Here is a 23,979-nt window from a genome sequence, read left to right on the forward strand (position 1 = left end):
TTCGTGAAGGAATTCATACGAAACAGAAAAAAAATTATATAGAACTATATAAATTCGGACGCCTCCTTGGTTCAGTGGTAAACCCGTGAGCGTAGAACCGAGGGGTCCTGGGTTCGATTCCCGGTGGGACAATAAAAAAAAAGTCTCGGTCTGGCAGGACACAGAAGGCTGATCACCTACGTGTCCATTAAGAAAATCGATCAGTGAAACAGATGTATATCATCTGCCCCATACCCCAGTAGGGGACACGGGACTTCACTTTTTTTTTTATATAAATTCGAAGACGACGTCTTTTCTGTAGCTGACCCGGCAAATGCTCTCGAGCTCTTATCATTTATCTTTTAAGCATGAAAATGTCGATATGCAGAAAAAATTTCATGAGAATCGGTCCAGCCGTTTCGGGGAATTATGGTAATTAACAATGTGACATGAGATTGATATTATGAGATTGATGAGATTTTATATATATAGAGATTTATATGAGACGACTTGTTTTGTCGTAAAAAGAATAACTACTGATGTTTATGTTTAATTAAATTAGAAATCTCGTAAACGAAATTCGCAAAAAATAATATACTTTTCGAAGTAAACTAATGAATAGATTACTACAATATCGTAAACGTGCATTAGGGATGGTTCTCTAATTTATCTTAATTACGTTTATAATAGTTTAACGAGCAAAACATTAGATAAACACCCTGCAACATTATCGTAACCATCCCCGCAAATAAAAACCTAATAACAATATTTGGAATATATCAAAAAGTTCCTGGTAATTTCGTTTACATGAATTTCAGTCGTAATAATTGCAGTGAGTTGTATTATATACATTCCAGTCATCCTACTTAAACTTGATAATCCTACTAATCCTACTATCCTACTAAATAAATGCGAAAGTTTGTAAGGATGTGTGTGTGTTTGTTGCTCTTTCACGCAAAAACTACTGAACCGATTGTAGTGAAATTTGGTACGTAGACAGCTGGACAACTGGAATAACATAGGGGCAACTTTTTATTCCGATATTCTTACGGGATACTGAATTGCGCGGGTGAAACAGCGAGGCGCAGCTAGTCATTCATACATACGGATGATATTGTCATGAAAATAAATGAAACTTACCACTCCCATGCCGGGCGCGTACATATATTCATCGATTTCTCGCTTAAGCACATTTTTTTTCATGATAGAAGGCGGTGCTTCGTCCAACACCGATTTCTGGACATTAGTGTGCACCCTGGGCACATAGGTTTGCTGCTTACTGGGTAACCCCACATAAGGACTCTCCTCTGTATTAAATATCAAAAGGTCTCCCACAGATGACACTTTGTCAATAACAGTTTTAATGTCGAAATCCTGCTTGGGCTTTGGACTTTTTGGCTCCGCAACTTTCACGTGGAAAAAGTGCAGCTTCTCCTATAGAATAAGATATCGAGTTACTAAGTGAACGTAAAGAATTAACAAAATAAGCAATTTCGTAAAAAAAATTACCTGTATCCCTTTTTCACTAGACGGCCTCTGCGATTTGCCGCTTAGAGTAACCTTTTTTGGCTCATAATGATAGGTGTTTGTGTCAAATATGGAATGATAATGGTCGTGTACAATGGACGATGGATATTTAGCGCTAGAGAACACCTTAATCGCCTTTTGCATTCCTGTTAATTTCTCGACTTTAGCTCTAGAAACGTCGATTTGTTCCCTGAGCTTTATGGTCTTATCCACGTTTTGTTTGATCCTGTTCGATATACGTGAAAATACATCGTCGACTATACCATTGAGATTATCTAACGTATCAGCGATTTGAAGAATTGTTTCCTCCACATTGAGATCGTTTGGTATCAAATTAATTTTATAGATACCTTCCATTCCGATATCGAGTATGCAAATGATTTCTGAAACAATATATTTTCATAATAAATATAATCGTTCAGATCACTTTAATGCCGTTTAACGAAAAGGCAAGCTGCTCTAATATAAAGAAATCTTACCTATAGATTCTATTTAATGACCTAAAATAAATTAATAAGGCACAAGAACTATCACTATACAACACATACATTTTCTTGTGTTAAATAATGTCCACTTTGTAAAGCTACATAGATGTATTTACAAACCACTACAAAATTTACATTTATCAGTACATTGTCACTTATGTCGACATAAATAATTTAATTCTTAGGGACGCTTCTCGAAGGCGAGTCCGTGAGTAACGAGTGCAAGTTATCATTGGCCGGATCCGTGCTCCATGAGAACCGACAATACGCGTCAGGGGACATCGTTGGGTCGAGAATGGCAGACTCTTCAGATAATTGTCCAGCAGACAGCATATTATTGAGATGCTTATTTATCACAACGTCACCGGGACTAACATAACCATTAGAGGCAGGTGGTTTTAATGGCACAGTGTTCCGCACACTTGTTTTAAGACTAGGCAATGAATCCAATGACTGCAATTGTATATAGCTATTGTCTGCACTAGGTTTGACTGGCGGCGGCAAGGTAGGCAAGGTTGGCAAGCTTTCGGGTCCCATAACTTTGGGTGCTGTAGGCGCTAGCTTGGGGAAGCCCATCATTGATTTGACTTGAGCTTCTTCGGGAAGTACATATCCGGATGTTGGGGCAGGATTTAAGCTTTTTACTGGTGCTGTACGCATCGTGAAAAGCGGCGAAGGCAATCCGGCCATAACATAACTTGATGTAGTGGGTTGAGAATTTGGTACTTGAGGAGTGTTCTTGGTAAGAACTGGGGCAGATTGTACATAGCCAGTACCCGGATTCACTACCGGTTGTACATAACCACTGGTTGGATTCTTTTTGAAATTCTTATCACTAAAATATGGTGAGTTTTCAGGGGAAGTCTCTGTATCCTCATTAGATGAGTCTTCTTGCACTATTGTGCTATCATCTCCTTTTTCAGTTTCTGCCTCCAGATGAAGTGATGAGTTTGATCCATCATCTGATGTGGATACTTGTCTATCCACTGGACCTGCTGATGAATCTGATAGTGCTGTACTATCAGTATGATCACTTGCAGCACAGTTATCATCTTTTTGTTTTATATCAGTCGAGGACACAGTGCTTTTGCTGTTGGGTAATAACAACATTTCATCTGACGATGGCTTTTCATCTTTATTAGATGGGTTCCAATCTGGATAAGCAAATTTAGTTCTATCTTTCTCTGGCTCTCCTAAGCCATAAGGTAAAACTGGTTTGATATCTTCCATCTTTCTGTATTTTCTGTACAATTTTATGGCTCCATATACAAAACCTCCAACAGCAAATAAACCCATTAAAATCAATATCATAGCGAGACCATCCCTACTTCTACAAGCTACTAGGCTAGGTTCACTCCAGGGACCAGCATATATTTCAATGTTACTAGAATTTCTCTCCGTTGTATTCACATTTCCAATCACTCCATGATACAAATCTTCATCATAATTCAAAGCCCTAATTTGGTAAGTCTCTGAGGAGAGAACTCCATCACAATGTGTAAGTGAATAAGACAAATTTGTAGTGTTAATAAACTCTGGCTCCTTATCATCCTTTATTCTCATAATTTGATATAAATCTAAAGTACCACCTGGAATCTCTGGTGGATCCCATTTTAGTACATCTGGATTATTAGTCACAGTTGGAGCTCTTAGTCTACTTGGAGCACCAATTCTTGTTCTTACAAATAGCCCATTCTTAGGACTTTGCTTGGAGCATAACCCAATGGCAATATTGCATGCTTGTACTGACAAAGAATAGTTAGTGAAGCCCTGTAACCCTGACAAAGTCACCTTTCTACTTGAAGTATCTGTACCAGGGACACTATCTACATGAATTTCTTTGTTATAATTATAAATAACATATTTTCCTATATTACCATTCCGTTGCAATGGTGGATCCCAAGAAATGACCAATGAATCGTTCCTTACATCAGATATTACAACATTTGTTGGGCTAGAAGGTCTATCTTCTGAAGTCGTTAAAACTGCAGTAGCATTTCGAACTGTTTTCTGACCATAAATTGTGTCTATAGCAATAGTGAATTGATAAGTTCTGAATGGTAATAAATTTTGAATAGTTACATGATTCTGTTTTGGATCTGGGATATACACATCCTTGCTTGCAACAGATTTATCGCACAAAGTACTAGTTTTAATGATAGGACAATAACTTATATTGAAGCCAGTGATAATCCCGTCTTGTAGAATACATTCCAATTGCCATCTTAATGTGACAAATGATTTTCCAGGTGCATCATAATTTAGGTTCAGATTAAAACGATACATAACGAAACCTTCCTTTGATATATCACATTTCGCCCAAACCATGCCACTGGTTCTAGACCCATTGTTAACAGATATCGCAAATTGATACCTATGTTCTCTTGGTAGGTCTATCACATGATGACTCTTGTGCGGTTCAAGCACAGCAAAATCCATTTGACCAGCACATATATTAGTACTGTTATGCTGACACCAGAACAAAGTGTAATTATCAATATTCTTTATCCCAATCCAAGACAGCTCATATGTTCCATTTTCATAGGCTAACTTTGTAAATGACGTAAGACCAAGGGAGTGAATATCCCTCTCAGGAGGAATATACAAATGGCTACTGTTCATTGAAGATCCATTTATATTGAATGACCAAATATCCACATCCAGTGAGCTTAGAGAAGCATTTAACATTACATAACTTAAACTTTTACCCTTATCCGGGAATAATGTCTGTGTTTTGTTATCTTGTGAAACAAGTACTTTATATGTGAAATTAGCACCTGCCTCTTCATAATATTCTAGCTGTTTCCAGTATATGTACAAAATCCTTCTATCAACATAAAGGGATTTATCGAAGGCTCCTGCTGCAGTATCGGGAGGCCTTTGTGGTCTTTCACTAGCTGTATAAAATACAACATAACTAAAATCTGACCAGAAATCTGGTGAGTCTGGAGCCATTACTGACTTGATATATATTCTGACCTCATACTGCATATATGCATATTCAAGATTTGTTAAAGTAAACTTGTATGTTTTATTTTTTATAGGAAGCATTGAAGTATCAACTTCATGAAAGGAAGTTTTGTTGTCTATTTTTGCAATCTGATACTGTATTTTATGCTGCACTCCACATGGTACAAAATCATACATATTATTTGATATACTCCATTTGAGGACAACTTTATGGTTTCCTATTTTAATTGTTTTTAAGTCCAATGGTGGCTGAGGTTTAACTATAGCATAGTGATTGATGGTAAAATTTTGACTATTGCATCCAAAAACATTGCATGCAGTCAAGTTGAAGAATTGCACCTCTTCTTGTTGTCTATATCTAGGCTTACTTGTTGTATTCCATACACAATACCTAGTTCTTGAGTTTTCTACCTTTTCTGCCACACATGGTGTCACAAAGTTACCATTTGCTGCAAATGTCAAATTATAAGAAATGACACTCAAGGATTCGGGACTGGTCCATGAGCAATTAAGTATCTCTAGATTTTTGGAGATACATTTAAAGTCTAAAATATCTTCAGGTGGTGAGTCAACAAGTACTCTGCTTACACATTTTTTGTTTGTCTTTGTATTTGCACAAAAATATGGATAAACATTCTTTTCTAATTTTTCAATATACAATCTCCGTGCTGTGCTGTTGATAATTTCTGATTCCACTGGTTTTCCGGAAAGCGTAAACACAATATCACTCGAAGAGTAATTTTCAGCAACACAAGTTAGTATTAGGGGTTGACCATAAGGTAGTGGAAAATCTCCTTCTGGCGATATACGAACTGTTAAATCCACAGTCAAGCATTTTGAAAAGATACATGGAAAACTTATTAAACACTGCAATACTAAAATCCAAATCCATATTCGTAACCGCGGAACTCCTCCAGTTCTTGAAATACACTTTGCTGTTATACGCGAATCTATACAGTCTGCCATAACTGATACAATCGTCCTAAATATCTTCCATTTGCCACATAACGAACTAGTACACTAGCCGTTGTGATTTAACAAAATTACGAGAAACGATAAACACATTCCTTATTTTTTATCTCACGAGCTCAATGGCGCACTGCACTTGAAATGTAGACACAAGACCGACTGACTATGCTCAGTCACGGAACCGTACTTTTATTTATCTATCATCACTGTTCATTTCGCTAAGTCAAAACTACAAAAACATACGCATCGCAATAGCATGTAAGACCCCGATCCCTGAAGAATACATTAAAAACTGAAAATTTCGTAGACTAACAATTACTTACATAAAATTAAAAGAAAAACTTTGAAATGTTTCCAAGTAAACGCCAACTTCACTTCGATGTCGACAACAAATCGATATTGAAATGTTGCCTTTATTCAAAATATTTTTTTAATAGCAAAATTGTTATAATGTTTTGGAATAAAATTTACACGTTTTACTTGTAAAAGAGCCTAATTTAATTCAACATAGGTTTATATATACATATATTTAGTATTTTTCCATTATCACTTTCGCATTGGTAACACCTAAATGGCGTTCAACAGTACAACCGACACTAATCATCAAAGGTTATCCGTAGTATTTTACTACGGATACGGATAATGATTTCGTTTTAATGGATTTAAATGTGTACCTTCACTTCTTACTCGATGACTTATACTTCTTTTTATAACAAGTGTACTTAATGAAGCTACGTATGGTCAAGTTTTCTTTTTATACATTTTTAAACTTCAATCTTCATCTACTCCAAGTTGTCAATGTCATAACTCATAAGTCATTGTCATCATATTCCTCTGTTTACTATTTTTGCTTTACATATTTTTTTTGTCAACAAATTTTAGAAATAGCACACAATTATGTGACTTTACAATTTAACAATGGGAGATCCTAATGAGCAGATACTTGGCTATTCTACAAGAAAAGCACTAACTAAATTGCGAGATGATATTCAAGCAGTAATTAAGGAACACAAACAAAAAAATCCAATCGGGTAAAACATTATATAATATAAGGTTTTTATTTAATAAAGTAAAAGTAGGTGGCATAGAGCTTTTATAGATTAGGAATAATTTAGGTTTAATCACGTTATCTTGAAATAAAGTACCAACTAGTATTTATTGTGTCGAAAAATTTAAACAGAAAGTATCATATATGTATATACATAAACAAGTCTTTTTCTGATCATAAGCTAGCTCAGCATCATTAATTAAAAAAGAACGATTACGATTTCCAGCATGCTTATTTGTAAACAAATTCTGTAAATAATAATTAATATGATTTTTATAATAAGTCACTATAGCAAGTAACTTTTTGACTTTTTAGGTATTTTCCATTTACTCAGTAACAGATAGATAATTCTGCTAATACCATAAATAAACACCCTTTAATTATTTTCATTAACACTAATTAGTCCTTTAAAGAAGACATCAATTAATAGATTTAATTAAAAATTACAGGTTTGATATCATCCGTAACATCATATCATTTGCCTCAGAGAAAGTTTTATTATCAGGTGTTGCATATACAGTCACAATAATTAATATAGTATGTTTAATTCTTACTTATTTAATTGGTGGAACAGTATTGGCACAAGGGGATTTGTTATGGGAGGCATTGTTTTTGTTTTTTATTCTTCTAATTAACTTTTTGGTGGCCTTGAACGAAGAATATTTACACAGGAATGAGATACCTCATAGAGTAGCTAAAGTACTTGGTAAGTTTATTTATGACATGTTTTTTGCTCACTGAACAAAAATCAAGCGGGTTTTAAGTATACAGTATGTACAATGCACATGTAGCTTTTGCATAAATTAATTATTGTTAAAGTTTTTTTAAATGAAAATTATTGTCTTTACTACATTTAATGGAAATAGAAGTGATAACTTCAAAGATATTTGGTATATTAGAAATAATGACAAGACTTCAAACTGCCGTTAAGAAATTTTAAACAGTACCTCATAAAATAAAATGAATACCAATATAATTAATCTATTCCAGATACATTAAATGAAGCAATAGAGTTATGTTTGTGGAAAGAAGAGTATTATCCACATTTGTGTGCCCCTTTCTCACCTTGTGTCATTCTGCAGTGGACATACAGAGATGGTATTATTATTACTAACTTTTACTTGATTTTATACAAAAAAAAACAGAAAACATAGCATTATACACTAGTACAATTTTGTGACTAGTAAAATTATGTAGCATAATGTAAAATGTTTATGATCAATGACAATTTTTTTATTTTTATTATTATCATAACTGAATCAATAATTTATCAGAGATCAAAAGAAGGGGAAAAATGTATAAAAACACTACTTAAACCCTTCAAATGATTATGATAATTTTGCTGTTTCTAGATATCCTCCTTAGAGATAAACGTCATGCAAATTAAACCTTATATAAAAATATAATGTTAAACTATTTAAGGGAGAAGCCATCAACAACCGAAACACAGTTTGGCAGTCAGTGGGTCATATAAGGGATGTACTGATTTTATGTCAATAAATGTGATTTTTTTATAAATACTTAATGCTTATGCCTTTTACTTTTTCATAATAGTATTTACTTCCGATTTTATATTTTTGGGGGTAGAATTTTACAAAATTTTTAGCCGATGCCTACCTATAGTGACTATCTGCATTTCAAATTTCAGCCTTATTGGTCGAGAATTTTAGGCTTTGCATTGATAGATCAGTCCATCAGTTACCTTTGTGTTTTAAATGTTAAAAAGTACAATGTTTTTAACTTTAATAATTTCTCAGGTACAATAGTGAATCTTCCATGGGCTTTACTGGTGGAAGGTGATATAATAGTGCTCCGTCCAGGTCAAGAAGTGCCTGGACACTGCCAGGGTCTACAGCCTGATGATCCTGAAATGTTTTTTGGCCAAATCTTTACCCCAGGGTCACAGGTGATCATAAATTACATTACGAGTAGCTGCTGTTAAAAAAGTACATAGTTTGTTTTCTTACTTTCAATAAAAAATTACTGACTGTTAATTTCTATAGAAGATATTAATAATTTCTTAAAAAAAACCGATTTCAGCTTAGCATTTTCTTGATTATATATATTTATATATACAGGTAAAAGAAAACTCCAATGTGCCAAGATCACGAACGCCCCATCCAAATAAAGCATATAAGATGTGTGAAACTCCATACTTGAAGAATTTAAAATTAGTTCTAGAACATTCTACCAACAGACCTGTCACAGTGTTTGAGAAACAGAGGTACTTGGTGAGTTAGCTCAAATCAAAATTAGTTTTAAATCTTGCATTTCATTGATAAAATTATCTGCAATATATATCCATTTTTATTGTATTCTTATTAGCTATAAATAAATGTGTCTCCATACTGAATTTTTGGCACAACATATCACTAGATACAAATAAGATTATAGTGTAAAGAATTACATACAAATAGTAGTGCATTCCCTACTTATTATAGCGATAATAGACAGACACTGACCTCCAATTTTACAATTTATTATTGAGTATTGTATTTTTAGGGTCAAACTTACTTTGTTTCTAGTATAAACTTTCATCTTACAGTGCGAATTAATTCGTAACTCTAATTCTATCGTAACCTCAGTATAATGATTAAATTCGCCCGTAAACTAAGTATAATGTTAATTTCAGTGTACAGTCAAAGTGATGGAAGGCATCGTATTGCCCCTGGTCATTCTCCTGATGGTGGTGGCAAGTTTCTTCCGTCATATTTATCACTTGCCCGGCGTCACTCATTGGACGGAAATATACTTCTTACAAACGATCGCTGCATCTCTGCCCCTGTTACAAATTATATTTCCAATTGCCTGGGTGTCGCTGAATTGTTATGGGCTAGCTAGGTGAGGGCCTTTTGTCTGTTACGAATTTATATACGTTAACGTGTTTGCTGATTTACAAATGATTTTCGTTATTATTATCTTTTCATTATTATCAATTTAATTCGTTATTTTCGAAATGTTTTTCAATTAAATTGATACAAGAGCAATTATATTACTTGTCTTTCAAATTTGACCTATATTTCCAAACTCTGATCCAATGGTCCCCAAACTTATTTCGTCTAACACCCCTTTTATTAATCAATTTTTTCTTAGCACTTATATGAGGGCGTTATTGCCAACTTTAAGAAAGACTGCTCTAATCCAATGTATTTATTTTTCTTGAATTGAACAGTTTTCACAAAATAACTGAATTCCAGATTCAAATCTTTATCAGAAGTGCGCCAAAAGTACACCCGCCCCAAGTCCTGTTCTATATCAGAAGACGCAAGCGATCCTCTCATTAAAGCACTCAGTGAATCAAACCTTCAGCCACAGAGTATAAAAACTCTGAGTAAAACCTTTCTCAATATCCTGATCGGTAGAGAGGATATGGTCACTAGGACGGCGAATATTGTCCATGTTTTGGGATCTTTGTCGGTAAGTTTGGGATAGTTAGACAGAGACATACCAAAAAAAGTTTAGGAAAATCTAAAACAGTGTTTAAGTTTTTTATTTTTGAAGATTTAGATCTATATTTTATTTAGCAAAGAGATATACAAAGTATGAAAAAAATTTATGATCTTAATTCGCCTAAATTGATTTTGTAATTTATCTTGAATACCAACTTCCAGGCATTATGTTGTGTGGACAAGAAAGGCATACTGTCATGGCCGAATCCTACAGCGGAGAAAGTGTTCTTCCTACGCAATTCTAGTCCAGCATCCAATAACTCCAGTAAGACCAGCTTGGTTGGTTCCATGGGCCACCAGAGCCAAACCACGCTTGACCAGGTGGGAGAGAGCAAACCGAATACGGAACCATCTACCATTGTTGAGGTATTACTGTCAGTTACAGAGATTTTTCAAGTTTTTTTTGTCTAGTCAAAATTTATCATAGGCACATCTTTATACCTTACAATGTCATCACATCACTTTTCGTTTAATTGATTTACTTATTTATAAGTAAGATTCAGATTCAGAGCGTACCAACAAGTACCGTCTCAGCAATAGGCTCCCGTATCACCCTTCGGGTGCAGAACACTGAACTGCAGGTTAAGCAACGGTTGGCGAGATCATAACTTGGATGGGTGACCGAATTATCTTACAGTTGCTCTTTACCTTGTATGTACGGACTTCAGGTGCTAGACCTAACGCACGACCAGAACGCGCCGTTCCGCGTGGAGTTCGACGAGCAGCGCTGGCGGCAGCACCTCGCGCGCCTCAAGCCGCTCGGTCTCGCCGCGCTGCTCAACACGTGCGCGCCCGCGCACACGCACACCTACGCGCACTTCTGCGCGCACCTCACGTGCGAGGCGCAGTACAGGTACGCGCGCACAGAGACGTGCCTACGTGCACACACGCACACACACGCCCGCACGCATACATTCACGTGCGTTGCTCAGTGTTAGAACTTGCACGCACACGCTGATATGTTAATGTATGCCCGCACTCATTATTATAATTTGATTTTATATTGATGTACACAAACCGAATTTTTTAAATGAATGTATTATTAAAAAGAGAAGTGCTAATTTTATCACATGTTTTGTGAATCATGGCAAAAAGCAATAATTATAAATATCGTTTTCAGTGAAGATTTGGTACCAGTAACAAATCGCAGGTGCCTCTGTGAACTTGCGAAACAGATTGGCTTCACTGATGCTGTAGCGGATGCGTACCTCGTGCAGGAATGTTTGGCGGTCTTCCGCCACTTGGTAATTATTATTCTAAAGCCGGTCCAAAATAAGTGTTTATAGGTTTCATTGTAATTTTTTTCTATCGAATCAAATTTGTAGCTTAAATATTTCCTAATTTACGAAGCGTTATACATTTTTCTGTTTTTTTTTTTAGTACAGTGGACCTACACTTGAAGGTGCTTGAACCACACTTTTAGATAATGTAGCCCTCTAAAATAAATCTATAATTGTATTTATAAATTAAACGTTTGATAAATAAACATTAACTCAACGTTATTCCCAGCAAGCGGATACGATAAGGCGCGAGACACGCTTCGTGCGCTCGCTGCACCTGAGCACGCGTGTGAAAGTGCCCTTACCGCACATGCTGGCTGTCATCGTGAAGGATCAGGCGAATCAATTGCAAATGCTGACACAGGTTTGGTGGAAATTACAAAAAATAATCATCTATTGACGACGTTATTTGGTTGTATTTTTAGTTCTTTTTTCATTTTTTTATTTCTGAACGACTTCTTTAATTACGAATTTACAAAAAACGCATTAAAATATGACAGTATAATATAACGTCACTTCAAATAAATTCCTTGTCAATCTTTGTAGAAGTGTTCATAAGTTTTAACTTAAGTAACTTGTCTATAACTATTATGTTTTTTGTTTAATAATCTAAATTATTTTTATATTATGTCGGTACACAGGGAACTGCAGATATAGTATTGGATTCATGTGTAGACTATTGGAACGGGAAAGACCTAACACCAATATCGCCGTCGGATCGCAAGAAAATAATCGATTTCTACCAGAGGAATTCACTAACTGCATATTGTACTGCGTTTGCGTACAAGTAAGTGAATTTTTTTTTGATTTATTCATGTATATTCAATAATAATCATGGTGTCATATGGCAGTTTATATCGTGTTGAGCTATATTCAAAATACAAATTATAAACAAAACACGCATGAAACCATTATAAAACATGAACTGTGCGCCAATAAAATGATAGGTGTAGTGATCGTCGCTTCACTGTAACCTTTATGTGTAATAATGTTTCTGGAACCACTTTTAATAGCTTTCAGTATATCTGACTGAGACTGTTTTATTTATCTATTGAGACATCAAATACCTTTACAGGAGGAACCCAATACGATATTGACTAAACTAGTGACATACACTAACAAATACAACTAATACAAAAAAAGGAATACAAACTAACAAACTATTCAATAACTTTAAATTTAATAATACAATTAACGTAATCCTACTTCCTATCCTACTTATTTATTTATCCTATCCTATTATCCTACTAATATTGTAAATGCGAAAGTTTGTAAGGATGTGTGTGTGTGTTTGTTGCTCTTTCACGCAAAGACTATTGAACCGATTGCAATTAAATTTGGTACATAGACATCTGGATAACTGGATTAACATATAGCCAACTTTTTATCCCGATATTACTACGGGATACGGACTTACGCGGGTGAAACCGCGAGGCGCAGCTAGTGACTCATAATATTTATGAGAATACATAATTTGTCCAATGTGTTTAGTTCAAAACGTATCAGAGACAAGTTGGTGGCACTATAATTTGCTTTTATAATTCGACACAGGCCGCTTACCCGCGGCATAACGTCGTCCCTCGCGCGCACGTACCTCGAGCTGCCGGCCGACAGCCGCGCGCTGTACGCGCCGCGCGAGCAGCGCTGGCACGACGCGCCCGCGCTGCACTTCCACTCCACCGGTAATGTATACGCACACGCACGCGAATATGCACACGTATACGCAATATGGGCAGACAGATACACATTATTGAGTGATACACAAATACGTACACAAATACGTACACGTATACGCACACGTCAAGCTATGTTTCAAGCATAGTTATTAATACATGTCGTTCTTCATTATATTCACCGCTATATATGCTATACTCAGGGGGACACACACATATTTACAATACACTCACATTTATGACACCGCCACTCTCCCACACACGCAAAAAACTACCTTAGGTGGGTACTTGCAAACTACGCGAAAAAGCACAGTCGTCAACCTCTACACGCCTGCCCTGCGCAATATATGATTAAGATTTAAGAATTGCAATTATAACGTATCGAACGATCTATTTCAGATTCATTGCTCTTTAACGAAGTGACAGATGAAGATGTTAATGATGTTGACGGGTTTTTCGATCTTCAATGTAATCAGGTATACAGTTATTTATTATAATATATACTTATTTTTCTATTAAGCTCCATACGATGTTTGAATCATGTGGAATTCAATACGATAATTTATAATAACGAGAACATTTATTTACAAAACTACCTGTTGGCACGGCTTCGCCCGCGTGGTCAAAATAAATTTTCATGATGCAAACGTCCATCCCCTATTTTATTCCCATGGGAGTAGGTTTTATCTAAATCCTTTCTTAGCGGATGCCTAAATTAATTTCAGGTCGGTCGATCCAAAAGATTGAAAGATCAGTCACTCAGCCTTACCCTTACTACTTAGCCCACCTTATAATTTTATACATAAAGATTTTCTCCCATTTTACTAACTTATATTATACTCATATTTTATTAATTTTTTTTTTTGCATTCTGTAATAATGCCGAGTGACAAATGTGTTATTTTCTCTGTCTCTACTATATAAAAATAAATAAAAAAAATTGCCAGGTGTTCATTGGAATGGTGACTATGCAGTACCAAGCTCAAAGTGACATGGTGGAGCTGATAGAGCGTTTGGAGCGTGCGTGTATCCGGTTTGTGCACTTCAGCAAAGAGAACGAGCTGAGGTCGAGGGTCTTCAGCGAGAAAATGGGGCTGGAGTCGGGCTGGAATTGCCATATATCGCTGATGAGCCAGCCGCTTAGGTAACGTGGTTGTGTTCTGGAAGTTTTGGAAGACGATCGGTTTTTTTAGGCTTTGGGTTATTGAGAGCTAGGAGTATACCGAGTGATCGAATTATAGAGTTAGATTAGAGTGAGGTTGTCTGTAATATTTATAATCAATTTGGTATTTGATGTGTATTTGTAATTATTTACGATTTTACCGAGTACGGTTTGAAAATTGTTTTAATTTAAGATTATTTATAACCGAGAAATTTTAAAAGAATAGAAAGAAAAACGAGGCGGGATAATTTCTCATTTATAATACATTTCATTGCTATAAAAACTAAAAATTAAATTATTTATAACCATTCAAAATTGCTTGTGAATCAAACTGTAAATAATCTTCGCAATTGTTTCCATAACTGTGAAAGGATAGAGCATTGAAGAACGAGATCATTGGAATCAAGCATGTTTTAATAAAACTTAGATAAATTAAAGATGTCAAAGGTTTCATCGTGGATTTTTTTTAATGTGGATTGAAAGGCAGCTCATAACACGAAGTAAAGTAATCATTACATAATCTGTGGAGAGGATAAGACATCGCTAACATAGTTTGATACTAACCATTGGTTTGAATTCACGAACATAACACTTTACATGCAGACTTCTTGTTATATTTTTTTTAAGCAAATGCGATTTCTTTATAGGTCCTCAATAATAGTCGATGTTGTGAACCTTATGCTGTAATTATTACTGGTATTATTACTTCTAGTCATAGACAATTATTTGGGTATCCATTTATTTATTTTTTTCGTAATGGATGATAGCTGGCTATTATGTCCCAGCTATGTGATGAATTTTGCATGTGTTTACTCGTTGTCTATTTCTAATTTTTTATGTTTTTTGATATTTTTTTTTTGTAATATCTGTGTGAAACCGTTAACTGTGACGACATTAACGCTTATACTCTTAAAATTTCTAGTAATATTAATATTTCTACAATAAATGTAAAGTACGGTAATATTTGTTGAGTTATATTTTTTATCATATTATAATACTCAGCAAAAGTAAAAATAGTGCGGAGATTCTGTCAAACATAAATGATAAGAAACATTTAAGTGTTTGTACATGTTTCCCAAATGTTTATAAATATTTTTTTTTAGTCTCGAATGATAGTAAAACCAAAAAGTTTCCAAAAACTTTGAGTTTTTCATATCTCATTACTTTCCAGGATTAGATCCTTATCGATACACTATCAATTGGTGGTATAATGTTACTTCTGGCTAGAAATATTGATTATTAAATATCTAATGATACAGTTTTTGGTTTCATCAAAATCGGCCTCGTGACTCTTCAGTGAAAATCGATATTTCTCGTAATTTCGAATTCACTAACCGCGCCCAGATTGATAAATTCAATCTGTATAATACTCGAATACATAACAAAACCCGACGTAACCCAAGCGAGGTGTTGTTGACAGCAAGCCGAGCTCGCCGCTGTCGTCCCAAACGTTGTCCCGCGAGCGCCCTAACACCGCAACGCAACTCACTAGGCCCGATACGGGCGACGCCTTTGCGCATAGGTTCGTCTCGCTCTAGCGGATTGCGATGTGTTGCATCTCTTTCTAATATGACAACGAGTTTGTTGCGCGGCAAATGTGGCTTGTGTTGTGAAAAAAGAAAACACTGGCTGTTTTTGTTTTTTTTCGTTTTTGCTATGGTTATGTTCAGTCTGTGGTATGATTATATTTGGCACAAAAAGTAGTTAAATTGCAATTTCAACTTTTTAAAAATAATTCAAGGCTCTTCCGTAAAATTGGAAAACAAAGAGCGTTGATGATATTTTTCTATAGTGTTATTTTCTATGAGATGTGACATATCGCAAGTGCTTTTCTAATATTTTTTCATTTATTTCACCCGTTTTGTAGATATCATCCGCTACATCGCTTAATGCACAATATGTTGTTTAACTCTTTTTATTCTAATTTGCAACTTGCTTATGACTAATTTAAAATAAACAATTTAATCAGATTAATCGTAAGCAAATTAATTTCAAGCTGCTTGGTTTCGTTACATTTCTCTTAACACACAGCAAACACACACAAAATCACCTAAACACGACAGACGATCTAGCATCTATTATTATTAAGAGATGCAGCAAGATCAAATGCATGGTTTAAGCTTATGTACTGTTACTGAAGCAATGTTATCATCAATGAGGTCCGATAATGGTTTGCTTTATAATGAGATCAATGCTAGTTCTTAGCGAGATAATTAAGCAGGATATACGGAAGTCACTAATAAAACAATTTTCCGTTAAACTTAAGACAAAACCGATGTTTTGGTATATTATTATTATTTGGTCGATTAGAAAAGATTTATTCGGAAAAATTATAAATATCTTAAGGTCGATACAATAATATCACTTATCTCACATGCTTATATAGCTGTATTTTTCTTTGATTTCTTGAATAACGTTGTCATAAATTTGGCGGGAAATATCCAAGCGCCAGGGTTATGGAATTGCATGTCGCATGCACAATATATTATCGCCTGAAGCAATATAATCTGTATATAAATAATTTAAATATTTTCGTAAATTATGTATTACGCAGCGGTAATATGGCGAATTCCAAAGTGCTGTCCATGTCGGCACCGGGAGCAATAAACTTGGAACAAGGCACAGTTAAGTTTGACAATGAAATCAAGAAGAATAGGCATTCTATTACAGCACAAAACGCTTTAAAGGTAAGCTTTAAAAAATGTTAATTATTGAAAGATTTTTGATTTCCTTAAGTTTGAACCCAATAGCAAATTAAAAATTGTAAATATTTTTACCGTAATTTATCAGTACCCTATAGAAAAATATATTGATTGACTGAATTTATAACTTCACAGATGTGTGTCTTATTTCTTGCACATATATCCAACTTATAATAAACAAATCAATTCAAATAAAAATGTCCAGTGTGATTTTTGACTAGGCATCGGATGCCATATTGTGGATATAATTTACCATCAAAAAAGTGTGACGTATTATAAAATGTCATTTGTTTTAAACGCATATTTGACAAGGAAACCTTCAAAATAATGTATTAAATGGTTTGCCATGCCTGCAGGTTATGCTATAATTCTAAGTGACACATACATTTTGTCTGCTTTAGCAAAATGGATCCACTATACCATACCTTAGGTCTTGTTTAATCCAATATTTCAAAAGACTCGAAAATCTCCGATGCTTAGCCACCATTTCCATAACCTACTCCCGGACGAACTCGGGCTGTTCTAGCACCTAGAACGCAACAGTATCCCGGGGGGTAGGATCTCCACGGACTCGGTGCTGGACGGGGAGGAGGGCACCGATTCGCCCGGGGACGCGTGCCGGTCACTCTCCTGTCTCACCGACTCCACTGATCATTCTGCTCCACTGCATTTCGATATGAGCAACCGGGTAAGTGGACTGTTCTGGCAGAGTCTGTACGTAGCTTAGTTGTTCCTTAGTATTGGAGAGATCTGTTACCTCAAGGTATCGGATGGAAAAGGTGTTCTGTGAATTTGCAACGATATTAGCCCCTTGTTGTGTAAATCGTAAATCAAACGGGTAAGTAATTATGGATGAATTAATGAATGTTTATGTTTAATGTTTATGTTCATGGTTCCTGGATGTCATTTAAGTATAGGATTAGAAGGCGCGTCTATATATATATATATTTTTTATTTGTTGAATATGTTGATTATAGCATTTGAAAAGTCTACTACAGAATCTTAATGGGACGTAAAACAAAAAAAAAGGACCAATCGCATATTTGATATAAAACAATTCTTGCCTTTAACATAATATTTGATCACAAAGACTTTTCTTCCGTCCCTAGATGTAATTTTTCTTTTAAGATTTCTCTGTTATTTCTGCAGAAATATCGTGTACACCAAGACATTTTCTCTTGCCTTTAATTATATTTTATTCTGCTTACAGGCCAAATTACCTCGTGGCATAGAAAACATTCGTCCTCACATAGAGCAAGTTGACAATGTCCCTTTACTCGTCTCCCTGTTTACCGACTGCACCCCGCGGTCTGTACAGACAATGATACAAATTATGCAGGTATTTAACTTCTAGTCAAGTAATAAGACAATAAATATACCTGATATTTTTTTATTAAAAGTCACCTTTATACGATTGTACTGGAAGTTGTTATGGGTAGTGTAACAGAAAGATGGTAAATTATTTTTGAAGACCCTTTGATTCTGATATTACGGCGTTCATACAAACAAACTCTTCAGCTTTATATTATTAGTTCAGATATACATGACTTTTACATTTAATTGGCAAAAGGAGTGAACCTATTTTTGTTATTTTAAATTTCCAGGATTATGGTGAGGTGGTGTGCGTTATGGGATCAGCCGCCAATTGTCTGAATATGGAAATATTTATGCAGGCTGATGCAAGGTAAGATATTCTTCTAGAAAATAATTTACCCAGTGATATGGTATTTCAACAAGTTAATTCTCTGAACTTATAAAAATATTTAAAAATATGTCTTTACTCTGAAAAACTGAAATATATACAAATGGTCTTCATGGTTTAATGTTCAATGTAACCAGATAACAGATATTTCCAATTTCCGTCCGATTGACAAACCATGAAACGAGCATAAACACGTGGAATATGCCTAGGAATATCATTGTAGCAGCTTCGCCGGCTTCGTTTTTCCCCATATAGATCTGGTACCCGTGGGCATTTCCCAGGTCTCAGACTATCTCCGTACCAATTTTCACCAAGAAGAGAAAGATAGAGTTACTTTTAGCATCTATAATGTAAGTGTGGATTAAGCGTGAATACCAATTCTTATAGCGTTGCAGTAGAGCCGCTGTATCCAGTTCTATGTCAGAAGTTGCCTCCTTACAAAATACCGCAAGACTGCATCGGGCCAATAGATTTGGCTCGAGCTTTGAATTCACTGCCATGTTCTTTATCGGTAAGGTTATCTATATAATAAATATGTAAAGGGAAGGAATTGTTTCTTTTATCGACGAGGAGTATGAGATTGATTAATTATTATATAATGTTGTCCGCTCTAAAATAAGTAATTCAAATCTCCACTATTTATTTCGTGTTTATGTCCTTATCGTTAGTATAATTTTCTTCTTGTAGCCTATGGTCCTTTCTGATTCCAAAAGATGATTATGTCATTGCAATATAATTATTAAAAGCAGATATTTTGATTATAAAACAGCTAAAAATGCGCAATCGTCTGTGGTTTAACGTTTCATTTCATTCTTAATAGAAAGTTAATTTTACAGTTGAAAGATAGTATTCAAAAGGTTACTTTTGAATATATAAGTACTTAACATTCATATACGTACTGAAAAAATCGTATACGAAAAAATATGTAAAAATTATGTGGTTCTTTTTTTTATGTCATAGCGGGAACTGATACGGGTTCGCCTGATGGTAAACGATCACCACCGCCCATGAACATTCGCCAAGGCTCTGACCTCTTAAAATGCGCTGCCTGCTTTTAAGGGATAAGGTATAAGGAAAGGATTGATGACTGCAAAGAAGGATTGGACTGGGAAGAGCGAGGAAAAGGAAATAGGCCTCCGGCTCCCCCACTCACCGTACGAAACACTACAGCAAGCTATTATTTCACGCCGGTTTTCTGTGGGGGTGTGGTACTTCCCCGGTGCGAGCTGGCCCAATGCCTGCCGAAGCATGCTCGACTCCCACAATAAAGCTCACTCAAATATACACTCGTACAAAATTGCTGTCGTCCTGCTTACTTCTAATACCTAATGCTTATTTAATTTAACCTAACACTATTGCATTAGCATCGGCTTAGACTTAATACTCCCTATATAACTGTTGCTTAACAAATCGTACAATATCGGCTCTCTGTATCTATGCCTCTCTTACCTTGTACATTTCCTCGCATGCCGCCTTTAAAGTTGAAAAATAAGTGGCAACACCACCCTTTCACCAACTACTGCAGTTCCCAGGTAATGTATTTATATAAACGACTGTTAATAGTATGGTTTTGTTATCGTAAAAATCTTATAAATAAATTACTTCAATATAATAAACAATATTATATTGAAGACGTATATTTAACTCAAAAACGGCTAAACAGATTTTAGACATATTTTGACTTGTAAAAAAAATCGAAAAACTTATGAAAACCATCTATTCGATTCTTCTAAAAATGTTTATTTTCACACCTTTTTCTACCTAACTGGCATTTAAGCAGCCTTCAAACATTTGCACTTTTTTCACTAAGTTTACAATTTCCGTATTGTCTATTGAGGTTATATATTATGGTCTAAATGTTACTAATTTAAAAATGCAAGCTTTATTTATAATGTCTACTGGCAACACACATAAAATTTCTAAGCAGCTGATTCTTTTGATTTATGAATTTTTTGAAATACCCACGCAAATTATATAATATACCCAGAATATTGCATTCTGTCATTCTTGCACCAGATGGCGCGCGAGACAGACGTGTCTCTGTTCGCGTTGATTACAATGTCGCGCCACTTCACCGCGTGCTTATGGAACTGCACGCAGTTCTGGATCTGCAGCGCTTGCTTCATATCGCTGTTGCAGGTACGTCTGTTATTAATCAGTATTAAAATGTATATTATACTAATAATTTAATTGGTCATTGACTACTTTTTCTTACTATTTTGACTATCCCATTCCGCTACTCTTTAAGGATTCTGGCGAGATCTAGATCTGGGAGCTATATATGCATTATAAAAGCTTTTTTAATGTCAGCGGGCAATTGAGCTGGTGGTTCGCTTGATCGTATGCGATCACCGCCGCTTCTTTCCACTCATTCCTTTCCTTACCCCTTCCCCTGTATAAGCGGGCAGCGCATGCACAGAGGCACTACCTCAGCGAATATTCATAGGCGGTGATGATCGCTTACTACCAGCTCAGGTGCCCGGTATGACGTAAAAATAACTAGAATACGAAAAAATAAATAGAATGTTTTATATAATTTTAATTTAACTAATGTATCACACAAAGTTTTTGTTTTGTTAATTCTTTAATATTTTTTTTTTCTATCACACTTGACGTTAACGTGAATGTCGTAATTTCCTGTAATCGAAGGTGCAGTAATCTATGAATGTGGCAGGCTTTTCGAAAATGTGAACTGCGTCCTTTGTTGGAAATTCATTATTAATATATAAATAAATAAATAAATACGGCATCAGGTGTCGTCGCTGTACGCGTTCCTGCCGCTGGCGCTGAGCACGGGCGGCGCGGTGTGGAGCAGCGCGGCGGGCGTGCCGCTGCTGGCCGCCGCGCTCGCGTTCGCGCCCGCGCGCCGCCACGTCATGCAGCGCGCCGCCACGCGCCCTCCGCTCGACTTCACTGCCAAGGTACGGTCACACTATATTGACGGACAAACATCCAAACAAACAAACAAACATTCACATTTATAATATTTGTGTGATGGTGTGATATAGAGTGACCTATATTTTACTAGATTACCTAGAAGACCTAGATTTTGATGAAATTTGGAATACCGACAGGGTATGAGCCAACTTGGGTGATAGGATACTATTTAACCAGATTCAATACTCCCTTGGGATAAAACATGAATCTTTATATCCGGGCGGAACGAGCGTCTAGTGTCTCATAGATTTCGTATGTGGACAAGCATGAAAATGTATGTTTTATTTAACTCTTAGAAAGAAAACGGCAATAATTTAAAACATATCTCCCAATAGATGGCGCTATTCGTGTTCTGGTGCTACGCGTGCAAGTTCCTGCCGTCCGTGATCTCGATACTGACCCTGTACGGGTTCACGTTGCGCAGTTTCTGCCATCAGATAGCGGAAGCCACGAACGCGACGGACTGTTGGCTAGTGTACCCGGTGAATGTGGGGAACTTCACGGCGGATCGCGATTTGACGCTGCGAAGTTGGCACGGGTGGGGGGATATCTTCTACGATGGGTTTTATCTGGCGCAGCATATCACGCTGGCGCTGGTTACTTTGCATTTAAGTAAGTTTGCAATTTTTATAAATTTTTTTTAGTCGTCTTTTTTTTTATAAAATATAGATACAGATATACATATGTACTATGGCTTATTGTTGTAATCGATGTACCAGGATAAAATATATTACTAATAAAAATAAGGGCCACTGGCTTCTTATTTATAAATAATAAACTGGAAATAACTGAAAAGTAGCGTTACATAGATATTTCTAAGTATTTGGTGTCTGTTCTCTGTCATTTTAGTGTTGCATGTAGTGTAAATTATTAGAAAAAAAAATATTTCAGAATATTGTCCAAAAATTGTTCAAATCGTGTATTAATTTCTAAATTCCAGGTTTGTCATCTATTGTTGCTTGTATTATAGATACCTATTTATTTATTTATTCATTTCAGTTATCATATCAATGTCGTTTATACACCGTCATTCCTCTTTATGGCAAAGAGGCTTCTGGTCAAACAGGGTTTGGTCCGTTGCTGTTATAGTTTTGTAAGTACTCGATTGTGCAATATCACTACATAGTATAAAGCAAAGTCGCTTCCCGCGTGTGTCCTTACGTATGTATGTATGTTTAGATCCATACTTTAGCAGTAAATTGTCTCACTTGATCTTGACAGAGTATACGCAAGAAAATTACTTAATCAAAGCGAAATGCTAATCAGGATAATAAGATAAACTCATGAAATGATTGCCTAGATACAATTAGAGTAAATACAGTGTCCTCAAAACATGCTTCACTCATAAATAGTTGTATTGAAATTGATCCTTGATAAGTGTACAAAGTTCGAATTAAATGTCCAGTTAAAGTGGTTTAAAATAAAAAAGTCCGTCACATACAGACATACAGGTGAAGCTAATAAAAGCAAATAAACAGGGTGGTCCTCCAAGCCGCGTTCAGTAGCGCGCTGCTCCGCGCGCGGTACGGCGCGTGCGACGCGTGGGCGTGCCCGCGCTACCGCGTGCCCGCGCCGCTGTGGGCCGGCTACGCGGCCTCGCCCGTGCTCGTGCTGCTGCTCAACGAGCTCATCAAGTACCAGGAGATCAAGTGAGTGGGGGCTGGAGGTCGGGAGATTCACTGAGGTGAAGGTACTTTTGATAGATGGGGGGAGTTGTATGAAGGAGGGTTATTAGATCTAGAGACCGGATTATATTTATTTATCTACATATTGCTGTTTATCAATTTTTATTTTCTATTTTTTTTATTCATAAATTAATTTAATTTCAGAGTGGACGAGCGCAACCAACGTCGTGCTCGATTAGACTTCGGGACAAAATTAGGAATGAATTCGCCCTTCTAGCGATTCTACTTCTAGTCAATTACGCTTAAAGTTTACTATTAAATATAATATAACGATAAAAACCGACGTAACTAATATTAATTAAGAATAAACGAGACAGTAATTTTTTATTTTGTACTTAACTTATTCAATCAGTCCTTTAAAGCTGCCAATTTTTAAATAAAAGTGTGAAATAAACTGTTGTTTCATTAAAAC

General features: G+C 35.8%; 3 protein-coding genes across 7 annotated transcripts in view; 1 reads left to right on the top strand and 2 right to left on the bottom strand.

The window, feature by feature from the left end:
• LOC119832587 (WASH complex subunit 1) overlaps positions 1-6,337 on the bottom strand; it is a 33,061-nt gene extending 26,724 nt beyond the window's left edge. The window contains exons 1-3 of one of the 2 annotated variants that reach the window (XM_038356263.1): positions 6,254-6,337; positions 1,489-1,889; positions 1,120-1,413 (exon numbers count right to left, since the gene is read on the bottom strand). In XM_038356263.1, coding sequence (XP_038212191.1) covers positions 1,120-1,413; positions 1,489-1,863 — 669 coding nt within the window. In that variant the 5' untranslated portion in view covers positions 1,864-1,889; positions 6,254-6,337. Of the gene's footprint in view, positions 1-1,119; positions 1,414-1,488; positions 1,890-1,985; positions 2,128-6,253 lie in introns of those variants that run through there. The other variant, XM_038356262.1, reaches the window with a different exon arrangement.
• On the bottom strand, positions 2,134-6,277 carry LOC119832586 (cytokine receptor). Its single transcript, XM_038356260.1, has one exon. The coding sequence runs from the start codon at positions 5,925-5,927 to the stop codon at positions 2,166-2,168; it is 3,762 nt and encodes a 1,253-aa protein (XP_038212188.1). The 5' UTR covers positions 5,928-6,277; the 3' UTR covers positions 2,134-2,165.
• Positions 6,338-6,753: 416 nt separating the features above from the next.
• Positions 6,754-23,960, top strand: LOC119832131 (transmembrane protein 94). Of its 4 annotated transcripts, XM_038355727.1 has the most exons (28): positions 6,754-6,961; positions 7,428-7,684; positions 7,969-8,076; positions 8,736-8,884; positions 9,057-9,209; positions 9,611-9,819; positions 10,176-10,395; positions 10,590-10,793; positions 11,096-11,280; positions 11,548-11,671; positions 11,937-12,071; positions 12,349-12,494; positions 13,259-13,389; positions 13,780-13,856; positions 14,327-14,523; positions 15,962-16,063; positions 17,096-17,228; positions 17,770-17,931; positions 18,454-18,582; positions 18,848-18,927; positions 19,333-19,456; positions 20,427-20,477; positions 20,962-21,084; positions 21,699-21,866; positions 22,218-22,494; positions 22,882-22,975; positions 23,361-23,531; positions 23,712-23,960. In XM_038355727.1, exons 1-28 carry the CDS (start codon positions 6,849-6,851, stop codon positions 23,782-23,784), a joined length of 4,095 nt encoding a protein of 1,364 aa, XP_038211655.1. In that variant the 5' UTR covers positions 6,754-6,848; the 3' UTR covers positions 23,785-23,960. The 4 variants fall into 4 exon arrangements, with proteins under 4 accessions (XP_038211655.1, XP_038211656.1, XP_038211657.1 ...); XM_038355728.1 differs by lacking the exon at positions 20,427-20,477; XM_038355729.1 differs by lacking the exon at positions 15,962-16,063.
• The last annotated feature ends 19 nt before the right edge of the window (positions 23,961-23,979 follow it).

This window comes from Zerene cesonia, chromosome 15, assembly GCF_012273895.1.
Source record: "Zerene cesonia ecotype Mississippi chromosome 15, Zerene_cesonia_1.1, whole genome shotgun sequence".
NCBI lineage: Eukaryota > Metazoa > Arthropoda > Insecta > Lepidoptera > Pieridae > Zerene > Zerene cesonia.